We start from the raw sequence: 14,356 nt of genomic DNA on the forward strand, positions 1-14,356 counted from the left end.
CACAAAAGAGACAGAACTGCTTGCTTATAGTAATATAGCATCTAGGTCACAAATCTTCATTGTGTATAAAATCAGCATTCTTATTATCACCATATCTTCTTCCCTGGCCCCATTTATTCATTTATTTTCCATTCATGCATTCATTGACCTGCATGACTTGTGCTTTGGATATTACACCAGGGACTTTTCATACCCCCAACCTTCCCATAGATTTATTCTTCAGTCCCTCACACTGAAATTGCCCTGAGCAAAATTTTTTTTCCCATCCTTCTGAATAAAAGCAAAAGACATCTGACTTTCTTGATAGGCCAGTCTTTTCATGGTCTGGCTCAAAGGAAACTTTTTGATAGACTGGAACATAGTCCTTCTTAATCCCTTCTAAGAACAAGTGTTCAATCACATGGTTAAGACACCTGAAAAGAGTCTTATAATGACAGTAAAAATTTAAATGATTTCAATGTTTTTAGTCACACAATAAATTCACATAAGACATTAAAGTGTTCTAAATGTTTGCAAGAAATAAAAGATATTTAATAAAGTTTCATTAGAAACATAAGCAGGAAATTGATTTTAAAAAATACAGGCAATTGGAAAACATAAAAGAAGTATCTTGGAGCAGATGCTCAACTGCTGCCCTGTGTTGTATGACTCCAGAGCCCCCTTGATCACAACTTTTAACTCGAGATCCCTTCTATGAGGAAACAATTCTTTAAGTCTCAAAAGCATTGATATAGCTGGGAATTTTAAGTATTATGTAGGTTACAACTAGGAAACTGAAAAGTAGTATGCTTTCGTCAGTCAACACCTGGTGAAGAATTAAATAGCTGATGTGAATTTAAAATGTTTAGATGATATGAGAGCACAATTACAAGAAATACTGTTGAAAATACACTTCATTTTGAGTAACGCTTTTGATTTACAAAGCAGTACCCCACTTAGGATCTCACTGATTCCTCACAAGAACTATATGCTTGACCCATGAAGGATAATTAGACTGTAGAAATGTGAAAGACAAACTTGAGAAAGGAAAGCAGGGCAGAGCAGACATTTAGGAAACACCTAAGATATCGAAAGTCCATTTGACAATTTTTTTTCAGGACTGGCATGAAAAGTAATCTCTATTTTAATCTTTCCTGTTTTTGAATGTCATCATGATAAATCGTATATGATAAAATGTGCCTCAGTCAAGTTACAATTAACTGAAATTTTTATATATGTATCTAGCAGGAGGAAATTAACTAATAATTGACATTCCTCACCTGTGTTTCAAATGGTATTTCGAGTGATCTGAAAAAGAATTACACTTTCACTGTGTGTTTACTTACTCTCAGGGTGCATTTTGTATAAAAATAAAGTACATATCATATTTTGGCTAAAACTTTTTGTGCAAAATTCCCACATGAGCATTATTCTTAACACTCCCCCACCACAAAACACCAAAAACCCTTAATGTTAATCCCTATTTACTGATCTTTAATAAAACACCATCAAGTTAGCATGTAATGCTGTAAGATTTTCAACAAATAGATCGGAACAATAATCTAAAGACTTTGATTCCAGTGCATGTCCAAGAACACCGTATTATCATGGAGCAATATTATTGTCTGACTAAATTTACAATTGTTTTTAAAATGATATATTCCCACTAAGTTGCATGATTTCTAATTAAATTTCATCACAGGTTTTGGTTAAAATACTAAATGCATTTACTCTGAGAAACATTCAATTCAGAATTAACAGCACAGAAGGGGAAAAAGGAAAATACTATCTGGTTAATGAGCAATGACTTTATATTGCCTATAAATGTAATAAGAACTCCATTAGAATTTTTTTATTTTACTTGGTGATAAAAATAAACATCCCTATGATAAAGGCAGCCTTGTATTTCTGTCTCCCTTTTTAACTTGCATGAATAAAAATATAAAACTCATTCATTCAGCAAATGTGTACTGAATGAATGAAAACACCTTCATAGGACCAGATAGACACATATGAAATTGTGGCATGTGACTTAAAATGGAATTGGATTTTTTTCAGTAAGTGCAAAATCAATTGCATTTTCTTCTGCTTCCCACTGAAAAAGCTGTGCCATAGATGAGAAAGATCAGAACCATTAAGGCACCTGATTCAAGAAAGTTGCTTAAAAGGGTACTTACTTTAACTATTGTCTGGGTATACTTACTGAATATTTTATTTTAAATACCATAACAACACAGAGTTGTTCTCTAAAATACTTGCCTGAAAGGAAACAGCACTGTCATGGAAAGAAAATACGTAACTACTCATTGAAATATACCAATCATCCACAGGTGGTCCTTTGTGAGACTGCAGGAAATGTCATTATTTATGCAAGACTTTTTTTTTCCTATGACAACTTTCGGTTCGTGTTCTATTGCAGAACCTGGGAGCTGGTCCTAGAATGCGGAAGGCACTATGTCATGCTTTTTTCCCTAAACCAAAACTATTTTATGTATGTTACTTTGATATGTAATATATATTTACATATGCATATATATGCAAATATATATACATTAACTTTCCTAGAAGGTTTATATACCTTGGCTCTATTAGCCGTGTATCAGAGAGACAAGACTGGAATGTCAAATATCAATTTCCTATGTGTGTATTCAAAATAAATTTTCCATTAAGAGAAATACTAGGTTACACAGCACTTTCCAATATCCACTCAGAATTTGAGAGAGTTGCTTTTCCACTATGGTCAGCAGAGCTGTTGGACTGTATTAACATCGCATTCATAGACATGCTTCTTTTAGAGAGCAGTTCACATGTGTTCGGTGAGTTAATATAACAATAGTATTTCTTTAATTCTCCATTCAGGGAGTACCTGTGCCTTGCTTTGGATCTCTGAGCAGGCAAAGTGAGAAACTTACTTGGCTTTGAATGTGCTCTTTTAGATGTGGGCCCCTCTGAGACAAAATCAGGAGGTCGACTAGCTGTCTGCAGTGCAGCTGAGTTGTTCCTGTTAGTGTTCTGGGACTCAACATTTGTGACAGCTTCATTCTGTGGTTCGGTACTTGGCTTTGTGCCAGTCTTTCTTTTCTGCTTTTGGGACACAGAAGTGCTTGAAGTCCAGGTAGGAGGCAAAGCAGAGGTAGTGGTAGAGGAGTCTTGACTTGAACAAGTTTCTGAAGATTGTATCACATTGTCATTGGCAACTTTACAACACTGAGCATTCTCTTCATGCCCCACAGCTTGTTTGGACATGGACTGGGGCAGCGTTACGCTGCAGCCTTGAATTTGAGCCCCATTAGTTTGAGAGTAGACATTGCTGACCTTGGTGACCTTGTGTTGACCATTATTGTTACAAACCTTATACCGGATCATTAGAATGATGATGAAAACCAGCACAGATGCTACAATTATTCCACCAATAATAATAATCATGGTGCCTCCCAAAAACTGGGACTGCATGAAATGGCATCGTACATAATCCTGTTCCGTAGTAAACTGGATGCAACCCACGACTCTTGTGGCAGTGAGGGAAGTGATGCCATCATCATATATTGCCAAGACACACAAGTCATACATAGTTCCAGCAGCCAAGTTATTGACAAGAAAAGTTTTGCTCGTAGGAGGTATCATTCTGAGGGACAATGGAATTTGTGTTAATATTAAAAACACAACAAAACATACATACATATATATATGTATATATACACACACACAGTCATTATGACTTCAGTTCTGTTTCATTTTACTACTCATTAAAATAAGCACATTTATACAGATAGGAAATATGGGAAAATGATCTAATCTTATATTGGCCCAGTTAAATGGCTAAATTTCATTGTTAGATTCTGCATTATATTAATGGTGCCTGCATCATGCCTTGACAAGCTTACTAATTACATTGCTTGGCAAAGCAGAACTCCTAATAAAAGCCACTGCTACAAAATCATTTATGACAAATTGCTTTTGAAAGGTGTGACTGTGACATTATCTGACTACTAAACAAATCCATTTAGCACTTACAACACCTCTGTGACTAAAAGCCAATTTGAAATAAGGGAAAACTCTGACAATCACATGAGAAGCCAGAAAGAAAATGCATTTTAGAGTATTTATTTTCCAAATCTGTTATATTCTACTAGGGAATGGTACCCAGTAAATCTATGCTTAATAACTAAGATAATTACTAAGATTTGAGTACTGTATTTACAGATCTCAGCCCTTTCTTATTTTTTCAACACTTGGTTCCTATTATATTTTTACCTATAAATGAGATTGATGAAAATGTATGAGTAATATTATCATAGAAACATGAATAGGGCAAGGCTGCTGGCCAGAGCTTAAATCCCTCATCCTCGCCGTTGTAGACTGATGAAATTTCCTTCAGAACACAGTCTCTTAAGGTTGATAAAACATCTTTTTATCCATTATATCACAAAAGTCTTCTGTGGATGCTTATTTTCCACTTTTTTTTTCAGTAGAAACCAAATATGACCTAAACTAAGATTTAATTTTGAAAAAAAGCTTGACATTATATAATTTTTTTTCCCTGAAAAAGAGTTCCAGGACTTTAAAAACTTGGCATTGGTAATCTGTTATACAACCCAAACAATGTGTTCTAAATATATCAGGAAACCTTTAGTTCACACAATTTGTGATTGTAATCACCACCATTTAGGGAATGCAGGATAAATACCAGGCAATACTAAGCACTTTAGATAGACTATAATTTCATTTTTACACTGACTATATGAAGTAGGCATTATCACTATTTTATACATGACAAATATTAGGGTCAGGAATTTAAGCAACTTCCTCAAGATCACACAGAATTTGCTTGTCATGGGCAGGTCATAATCTTGGAATTTGGAAACTAGCGACTGACCCATTTCACAGAGCTAATGCTTTGAGTATATAGAATATCTAGTAGCTCTAGGAAGGTGAGGCTAGGGGTACAAGAGCATCTTTGACAATGGGTTAAATAACACACAGCCCAGGTGAAGAGCTGAGCAAAGGCAAGAACAAACTCCTTTATGCTAATATACATGCATCAGAGCCTACATTTCCATAAGTTTTGTGATGAGAGCGGTATTAGAAACCACTTACTCTAATCTGTTCCTTTTGAAGATGAGGAAATTAAAACTCAGCCACGTAGAACCTTGCCTAACATCGATTACATGGCTAACTAGGCCAGTTTTGTTTCCTACCAGCCCACATTCGTTTAAAAAAAATTCTCTCATTTCCATACATGAGTATAAGTCAAATTATCTTCAAGAATTCACCTCAGTATACAAAAACTCAGTTGATTTTATAAAGACAAAAATATATATGCATATATATATTTCAAAGCCGTGATTTTGTATCATTTCCTAGGAGTCTTTAATAGTCTACCAATAATGAGATTATATGGAGAAATAAAAATGTACATTTCCAACTGAAAATTGGGCAAGATGTGACTATAAATCAATGAGGCTGAACTTTAAAAAAACATACCAGAATTACTTTAGTCAGATGCAAATTCTCCATTAATGTCCTTACCCAGAGACTGCAAACTTAACTCCAGTGATACTTTCACTGCTCAAAATATTATAAACTTTCTCTTTGGAACTGTCTTAAGAACCAGTGTACATGAGACAATAAACACACACACACACACACACACACACACACGCACACACATATACACACACACATACATAACTCAATCACTCAAAAAAAATCAGTCTCATTATTTTATAGTTACATCCTAGTTTTGACCAAAAATGGTAATACCCATCTTGATCACCCACCTTATTCACAAGACTTGGCTCCAAATGGCTTTTGCTTGTTTCCAAAATTCAAATTCACCCTCAAAAGACGAAGATTTGCCACCACTGAGGATATTCAAAATAGTATGACGAAGGTTCTAAAGATAATTCCAAAAGTGCTTTGAGCAATGCCAGCATCATTGGGATAATGGTATAGTCTCCCAACATGACTTCCTTGAAGGAAAGAACACTCATGTGGATGTGTAAGTTCTGGTATGTTTTTGAATTTTTTAAATAAATCGATCTTGTTCTCTGATAGTCACATCTCTTAGATGAGGGGAGAAAAAGTAAGTAAGCATAGTGTTAAATATGAATTTGAACTCTCTAAAAATAACACGATTCAAAATATTTCCCCCACATGTATTCACTTCTCACAAGCCTTATATTAAATAATTTAAAAATGGAGTATTATGCTTACAACACAGTAACCCTGCCAATTAAAAAAAGAACAAAATGAAACAGTGGTACATTAACAAGCCTTCTACTAAGATGCTTGTCAGTATAGAAACGTGCTTAGTTGTTCTTACCTGTAAACAAGAGTATCATCATAAGTGCCATTGTACTGGATTTGAAACATACGTATTCCAGGGATATTTCTTTGAAAATTAAATTTCAGTAGTGCTGTAGATGATGTTGCTTCTGCCACCACGATTTTGTCTTGACTCATTTTAGTATCACCATTACCACTGCTTGCATTAGAACCTGACTTAGTAGACGTCGAGATGTCTGAAGAACCAGGATCGGGTTCATGGATATGGTTTGTACTGTTCAGTAAGTGAGGGAGCTTAATTATATGGAGATCCACTGTTTGTGTTGCTTCCCCAGCAGGATTGGAAGCAATGCAGGTAAAAGCACCTGTATCCTTTACAGTTGTTATAAGAATGTCAAGTGTTCCATTATCATACACCAGAGATCTTGTTGCATTCGAAATAAGCTTCCCTTCAGGAGAAATCCAGTGAATTGCAGGCTCAGGGTCTCCCCTGGCTTTGCACCTCAGGGTTGCCCTTTGACCCTCCAGGACTCTCATCTCTTGTGTATGACGAGTAATGAGAGGAGGCTCACACAAAAACTCTTCCTCAGGAATTGACCAAAAATAGCGGCCAGTTAAAAGTGCTGGAGAGGCACAGGTTTCTAGATCATCCTCTCTGGAGAGACGCCTCAACCACAGCAATTCACAATTGCAATGCAAGGGGTTTCCACCAAAACTTAATGCAAAAGTAGATGGGCTTATGATTCCTGAGGTTGCTAGTACCTGGGCTCGCTGAAAGAGAGGGTCAGGTGGTAGCTTCTGCAATTTGTTTGATGTTACATCTAGTCGAGTCATCTTGTGCAAGTGGGAGAAAGTCCCTTTAGGTATGTTATCAATCATATTGTGATCCAAACTAAGGGTGTGCAAGCTAACCATCTTCTCAACAGCATCCCAAGGAATTGTTTCTAAATTATTATAGGACAGATCCAGCTCCTCAAGGGCAAAGACATCATCAAATGCTGTAGAAGAAATTAAAGTCAGTTGATTGTTGTTCAGTATCAAATGATGGAGATTGGAAAGCCCACTGAACATATCGTTTGTAATTTTAGTCAATCTGTTGCTATTCAAATGCAATGCCCTCAAGTTTCGTAAGTCAGCAAATGCATGAGGTGTAATAAAACTTATTGTATTCCTGGATAGAGTCAGGTCCACCAAGCTAGTCATATTGGCAAAATCTTTCCTTTTAATATTTGTAACAAAATTGTCTGCCAACCGCAGTTCTACAGTTCTCCTGTCAATGTTTGGTGGAACAAATAAAAGCCCTTTCTTGGCACAAAGGGTTGCAAGATTAGGAGACAAAATCTGACAGACACAACGTTTTGGACAGATCTGAGCTTTCACAGCTATGCCAATGAAAAACAGATAAAAAAGAAATTTTTCCATTGTAGATCAGATTTAAGAGCCTGTAAGAGAAGACACAAAATAGAGTTAGCATCCAATCATTTGACTAATGTTCATATTCCTACTAGAATAATCTATTAATGCATACTGGAATACAGAATTTATTCATTTGTTTACTTAACAAAGAAGTATGAAATATCTATTCTGTATTGGAAGTTATAATGGACACTAGGAAGAAAAGTGTAACATTCATGGACTTATTGGATTTAAAACCAAATGGGGAGAACAGAAAAGTCAACAGATTATTCTTGTAAGTCTGTAAATTAAGTGCTATATTTGCAATATTCCCGGGGTACTCCATAGGTGCACAAAAGAGACACATTCAGCACAGACTGGAGGGTGGGAATTCAGGAAACCTTCCCCTAAACTCTAAAAGACATCTTGTAAGTTCAAATGCTTAAAGACATATTTAAGGATTTTTAGGTATTTCAATTTACTAGTCTGGGTAGAGACAATAAGCAACAATATTGGTTATTATTAACCTTGTGACATGATATTTGAAAGTAATTAATTGTTAAGTAATACTCATCTTCACAAATTATCTTGAATATAATACAATCTTCACATCCTAATTTGAAATAAAGGATCTTAGTCTCAAAAATAAGAAGGTTAAAAATTTATCACCAATGCTCTGAGCTCCTTAAATATTAGGATATATTATTTGATATAAACATGGATCTTTGAAGATAATTTGTGGAAAGCAGTCATCAAAATACTTGACAGTGTCATGTATTTTTATGACTTTATGACAAAAGATATCATATCCTGTTTGCTTTTTCTTAAAATCATAGTGCATTTATATTTATCCAAGTTTAATTTAAAAAGTTGGATAATTTCACTTCCTAGTTTGATCTTAAGTATTTGCTTTTTAAATTAATCCTCAAAATAAAAATACTATCACATGAATGATTAAAAGTTTTCATAAATTACATGTAGTTTTGAACACCAAGAGGAAAAACAGCTAAAGAAAATCATTCAAAATTTTAATTGATGAAAAATAGGGAACTCTTCTAGAAATAATCTAGAAATAATGCATATTTTTCTTAAAATATTTTTACAGGTTTGATTTATTTTATGCCTATTTTATGTCACATTAAATGTGATTATATTGGATAAGAATTGTTATTCTCAAAATATATACGTCTTCTGTTCGTGACAGAAAAACTAGTACTATGGTTGCAGACAATGGAAAAGAGGAAGCATAGAACTGTGATCCTTGAGAAAAGCGAACTTTTAAAAAAATGAACACTTAACTATTGTTCCTAGAGACACTTTCCAAATCACAGTGCAAGGAGGAAAAACAAGGAAAAGCTTGAAGTCTTATTCAATTGACAAGTACAGAGATATGAATGCAGAATGTTTCAGGTGGCTTGAATTTATGGGGCAGACTACCAGAAAGTAGAGAATTATCAGAAAAATGAACTCCAATAAGTTCTGTAAGTAGAGACAGGGCAGTAATAACCATACTAAAGCACTGATAAAAAGGATGAAAAAAAGTGAATAAAAACTCAGTGATCTGTAGAAAAATTTTAAGAAGTCAGACATATATATAATTGGAATATCAGAAGAAAGATGTAAGGTAGAAATCCATTTGGAGAAATAAAGGCAAAATGTTTTCAAATTTATGATTAAAAAAACAACCCCCAAATCCAACCTCAAAACAAGGAAAATCATACTAAAACATGTCATTATCAAATTGCAAATAACAAAAGAAAAAGAATTTTTAAATCAGGCAAAGAAATAAGACACATTACAAGAAGATAAGGTGAACAGAATAAAAATAATGGCCAAGAACTCACTGATTTCTCTTCAGAAATAAAGCAAGATGGAAGACAACAAGAAATATTTCTAAAGTGCTGCAAGAAAAAAGAAAGCCTGTAAACCTGGGTGAAGATTTATATTTATAAAAGATGAAAGTAAAAAACATTTTGAGAGAAAGAAACTGAAAGTTTCATTACCAGAAGAACTACAAAGTAATAAAATATAAAGGGTATTTATTCTCTTCAGACTGAAGGAAAATTACGTTAGATGGAATCTTGAATCTTTATGAATGGATGAAAAGCAACAAAAATGTTATATTGTGACTAGGTATAAAATATTTTCATTGTATTTTGTTATGCTTATAAGTAGTACTTCTGGTGTGGATATAAAAAGTTCCAAAAAACCATTGTTCACACCCTATAAATTAAATAAGATGATAAGCTACAAATCCTTTTTTTTTTTTTTAAATAACAACATCATAGTGCTGAGGATATAAATAAACTTAAAGGAACTATATTCCAGAAAGTTACAGTCATTGATGGAAGAGAATTGATCCATAGATATCTTCCTACTTCCCAACTGACAAAATATGTAAATAGGAGAACTTATTTAGCATAAATTGGGGTGAGGACAAACCAGCCTACCTTAAAATAAACTTTTATTAATACGTTATTTCTATAGTAGTTTTAAGTTTACAACAAAATTGAGAGGAAGGTACAGAGATTTCCCTTATAACCTCCAAACTCCACACAAGTTCAGCCTCCCCAGTTATCAACCTCCACCACTGTAGTGCTTCATTTGTTACAATCGATGAAGCTACTTTGATACCTTATAATTGCCCCAAGTCCAGGTCTACATTAGGGTTTGGAAAAATGTATAATGTCATATATCCACCATTACAGTATCATACAGAGTATATTCATTGACCTAAAAATGCTCTGTAGTCTGCTTTTCATCTCTTCTGGCAAGCACTAATCTTTTCACCATCTCTGTAGTTCAGCCTTTCCGAAAATGTTATATATTTGGAATCATATAGTATGTAGCTTTTCAGATTGACATCTTTCACTTAACAATACGACATTAAGATTCCTTTATATCTTTTCATGGCTTGAGAGCTCATTTTTTTTTAGCACTGAATGATATTCCATTGTCTGGATGGATGTACCACAGTTTATCCATTCACCTGTTGAAGGACATCTGGTTGCTTCCAAGTTTGGGCATTATGAATAAAGCATCCATGTACAGGTTTTGTGGGAACATAAGTTTTTAACTCCTTTGGGGAATGTCAAGGAGTGTGATTGCTGAACCATATGGTAAAAATATGTTTAGTTTTGTAGAAAACTGCCAAACTGTCTTCTAGAGCAGCCACACCATAATTCTCAGCAGCAATGTGTGAGAGTTTAGTTGTACCACATTTTCCCAGTACTTGGTGGTGTCAGTGTTCCAGATTTTGGTCATTTTAACAGGTGTATAATGACAACATATTGTATTAATGTGCATTTCCCTGGTGACATATGGTTTGGAGTATCTTTTCATTTTCCTTTCCTTTCCCAATTCTTTCTTATCTGAAAATACAGAGTAACTAGGGCAACTGTCTTGTAAAAATAGAGTAGCATGGTGGTTACCAGGGGCCAGGAGGTGTGGGAATAGAGGAGATGGTGTTTAAGGGTACCAACTTGCAACTCATAGATAAGTAAGTCCTGGAGATCTAATGCACAATATTAACAATTATAGACAATGATTTTGTATTATAAATATTGAAGTCGCTAAGAGACTAGATCTTCATTGTTTCCAATACAAAAATATTAAGTATGTGAGGTGATAGGGGTGTTAGCTAATGCTACAGTGACAATCATTTTGCAATATATTAATGTACCAAATCAACATGTTTTATACCTTGAATTTATATAATGTTATATGATATATAAATCTCAATAAAACTTGATGTAGAAGTCCTAATGTCAAGTACCTGCAAATGAATGTTTATTTGCAAAGGGGGTCTTTGCAGATCACCAAGTTAAGATGAGGTGATTAGTGCAGGTCCTAATTCAATGTAACTGGGTTTTTATAAACAGGAAATTTGAATGCAAAGAAAGACATGCACAGAGGGAAGATGATGTGAAGTAAAATGAGAACATCACCTACAATCCAAGGAACACTGAAGGCCACCAGAATCTAGGAGAGAGGAGTAGAAATGAAGCAAAATAAACTACAAAATGAACCAGACACCTTTACTTAGGATTTTGAGCTTCTAGAATTGTGGGATAATAAATTTCTATTTACACCACCCAGTTTGTGGTGCTTTGTTATGGCTGCCCTAGCAAACTAATACAAGTCTCAAAAACATTTCCCGTAACAGAAGAATTTCAGATATAAAACAATACACAGTGTAAGCTTCCAAGTATATGTGCCCTTAGAACAGGCAAAAATAAAGTATAGTGGCAGAAATCAAACCAGTGTTGGTCTAGTTGGAAGATGGTAGATTGACTGGAGAAGAATACAAGGAAGTTTTGGGAGTCATAGAAATATGCTATATCTTATTTGGGATGGTGGTATAAAGGTGTTTATATCCAACACAATTCATTACCTATACACTGAAAACCAGTGCATTTTATTTATGCCAAGTTTAATATAGTTGATTAAATCTATAAAAGGAATATGGGATTTTCATTAGGTTTCTAAATACTGTTTCCAAATGAAGAAGGATTTATAAAATGACACATTGATGGCTAATCAGAACTTAGTCACATTTTAGAAACACATATTTTCTTAGTTTTGTCACATATCTTCAAAGATGGGATTCCATTCTAACCCAAATTATGAATTCTATTTCATAATCTGATTTACTTTATCAAGCAACATATAGATTGCTTTACATGATATGATCTCACTGCCAACACAGTGATTTAGAGAGTGAGGGTAAATTTAGAATGTAAGTGTGGACCACTTTCTTACTTGTACATTTATTTTTTTTTATGTGAGATCTGTAAGTAATGAAAAAATATCATATGAATTGTGATCAATGAGTTTTCCCATGTTTATCTTAGAACAGGGTGAAAATTTCAAAACTTTTAAATGATAGGAGACAAGCCTTCATGTAGAGAAACAGAGTTTTCACATCTTACAAGATCACAAACTAATTCTTGATGTGTTTATTAAATTAATATATAAACACCTGAAGAAAATGAATTGTGAATGGGAGAACAGAGTGGTGGCCATGTTATTCTGGAACTTAAGATTTTAAAATATATAAAGATCATCAAACATACTATTCCCATTCCTATCTACTTAAGTGAAACTGTTCTAAAACATAATTTGTCTATCACTTTCTCTAAATAGTTACATGCAAACCACACAGATCCATTTTTAATAATATCTGAGTAGGGCTGTAACTCAGTAAGTAGTTATGCAGTTGCAGCTTTTTAGATAATATTTACACATTAATATATTACATGTTTTTTCCAGCTAATTCCTTTCAGACACAACGTGACATATTTATAAACAAAGAAGAATCTATCACACACAAACTGGAAAATGATTTTCCAGTACTGCATCCTCCTTTCAGCCCATGGCTATTACATAACATATGTTCAAGAGAATCAGTATTTATTTGGCAACTAGACCAGGATATAAAAGCAAATTTAGATTTTACAACCAACTGAGAGCATAATCTACTCCCTGCAGAAACCAATATGGTACCAATTTATATGCTGAGTTAAAGGAAAGCTAGTAGGCACCTCAAGAGTTGTCTTGCTATCATTCAACAAAACTCTACCAATTCAGTTAGTGCTCCTGTGTCCATGCAGACGACTGAGGACTGGTGCTGATGCCTGTTGACACTGATGAACTGTTTTAAGATGTGTCAAAACAATGACAATATTGTAAAGCATATTTTATAACAGTGGTGATCAGATAATAAAACACATTTGATATTCATTTAAAATATTTAAGGTTTTCTGCTTAATTTTCTTTCTAGAAGGACTATAAATTATAACATTTTAACTCCACTCTAAAACACATACTGAAGATATTATGATTAAACCTACTAAAATCAGGTCTCAAAATATGACAGCTCTAACCTAGAACAATTAGTCTCTGGTCTTTGATTATAATAGTCACTAGTAAAATTCCTAAGCACACTGAACATAATACATTTTTAAAGTTTACTCATGCACCCCTTCACTCATTCTTTTGTTAATTTCTCCAACAAGGTGTATTTTGCATCTGCATATGGTGCTTTGCTGGACTCTACCAAGCTTAGAAGGCTGGGATCGGGTGGGGACAAGCACATTCACAACTAAAATAGAAGGCAGACTGTGAAACATTTTAACAACAAACATTTTGATAATTTAAATTTACACAATTCAAATTGGTCTGTGAGTTAATATAGGATCCTGTAAGTTTTGTTCAAACGTGTGTGTATACATTTATGTATTTTAAAATTCATTGTGGCATTTCTATACATAAACACATATGGACTACAGATAAGAGGCCAGTTACTCAAACAAACAAAAAATGAGAGTTACCATTTATCGAGTATAGGTAAAGATGAAAGAAGTATTGGTCTATGTTAGAGATGAGGAAATGAGATTGAGTTACTGAAAATTTATAATTAAACCAGTCACTAAGTGGAATATTTGCCATGCTCTATCTAGCATGTAGATGTGCAAATATTTCAGCACTTCTTTGCTTTTTAAAACTAAAGTGAAAGCTACATAGAGAAATGTTTTATTTCTTTTATAAAATATTTTTAATGTTGTTAGCATACATTAGAAAGCTAACATGGACTTCTTACATGATGTTATGCTATGGACTTAGCATGCCAAGTTCTATTTAATGCTTTCACAACTCCATGCAAAGTAGTTATATTTTTTCTTATTTTATATGA

At 33.9% G+C, this 14,356-nt stretch overlaps 1 protein-coding gene across 2 annotated transcripts in view; it reads right to left on the reverse strand.

Annotated features, from left to right (window-relative positions):
• Positions 1-14,356, reverse strand: part of LRFN5 (leucine rich repeat and fibronectin type III domain containing 5) — a 254,494-nt gene that overhangs the window by 9,633 nt on the left and 230,505 nt on the right. For both annotated transcript variants that reach the window (XM_036881345.2, XM_036881341.2), the window contains exons 3-4: positions 6,305-7,709; positions 2,892-3,604 (exon numbers count right to left, since the gene is read on the reverse strand). In XM_036881345.2, coding sequence (XP_036737240.1) covers positions 2,892-3,604; positions 6,305-7,689 — 2,098 coding nt within the window. In that variant the 5' untranslated portion in view covers positions 7,690-7,709. The remainder of the gene's footprint in view (positions 1-2,891; positions 3,605-6,304; positions 7,710-14,356) is intronic.

This window comes from Manis pentadactyla, chromosome 11, assembly GCF_030020395.1.
Source record: "Manis pentadactyla isolate mManPen7 chromosome 11, mManPen7.hap1, whole genome shotgun sequence".
In the NCBI taxonomy this organism is placed as follows: Eukaryota; Metazoa; Chordata; class Mammalia; order Pholidota; family Manidae; genus Manis; species Manis pentadactyla.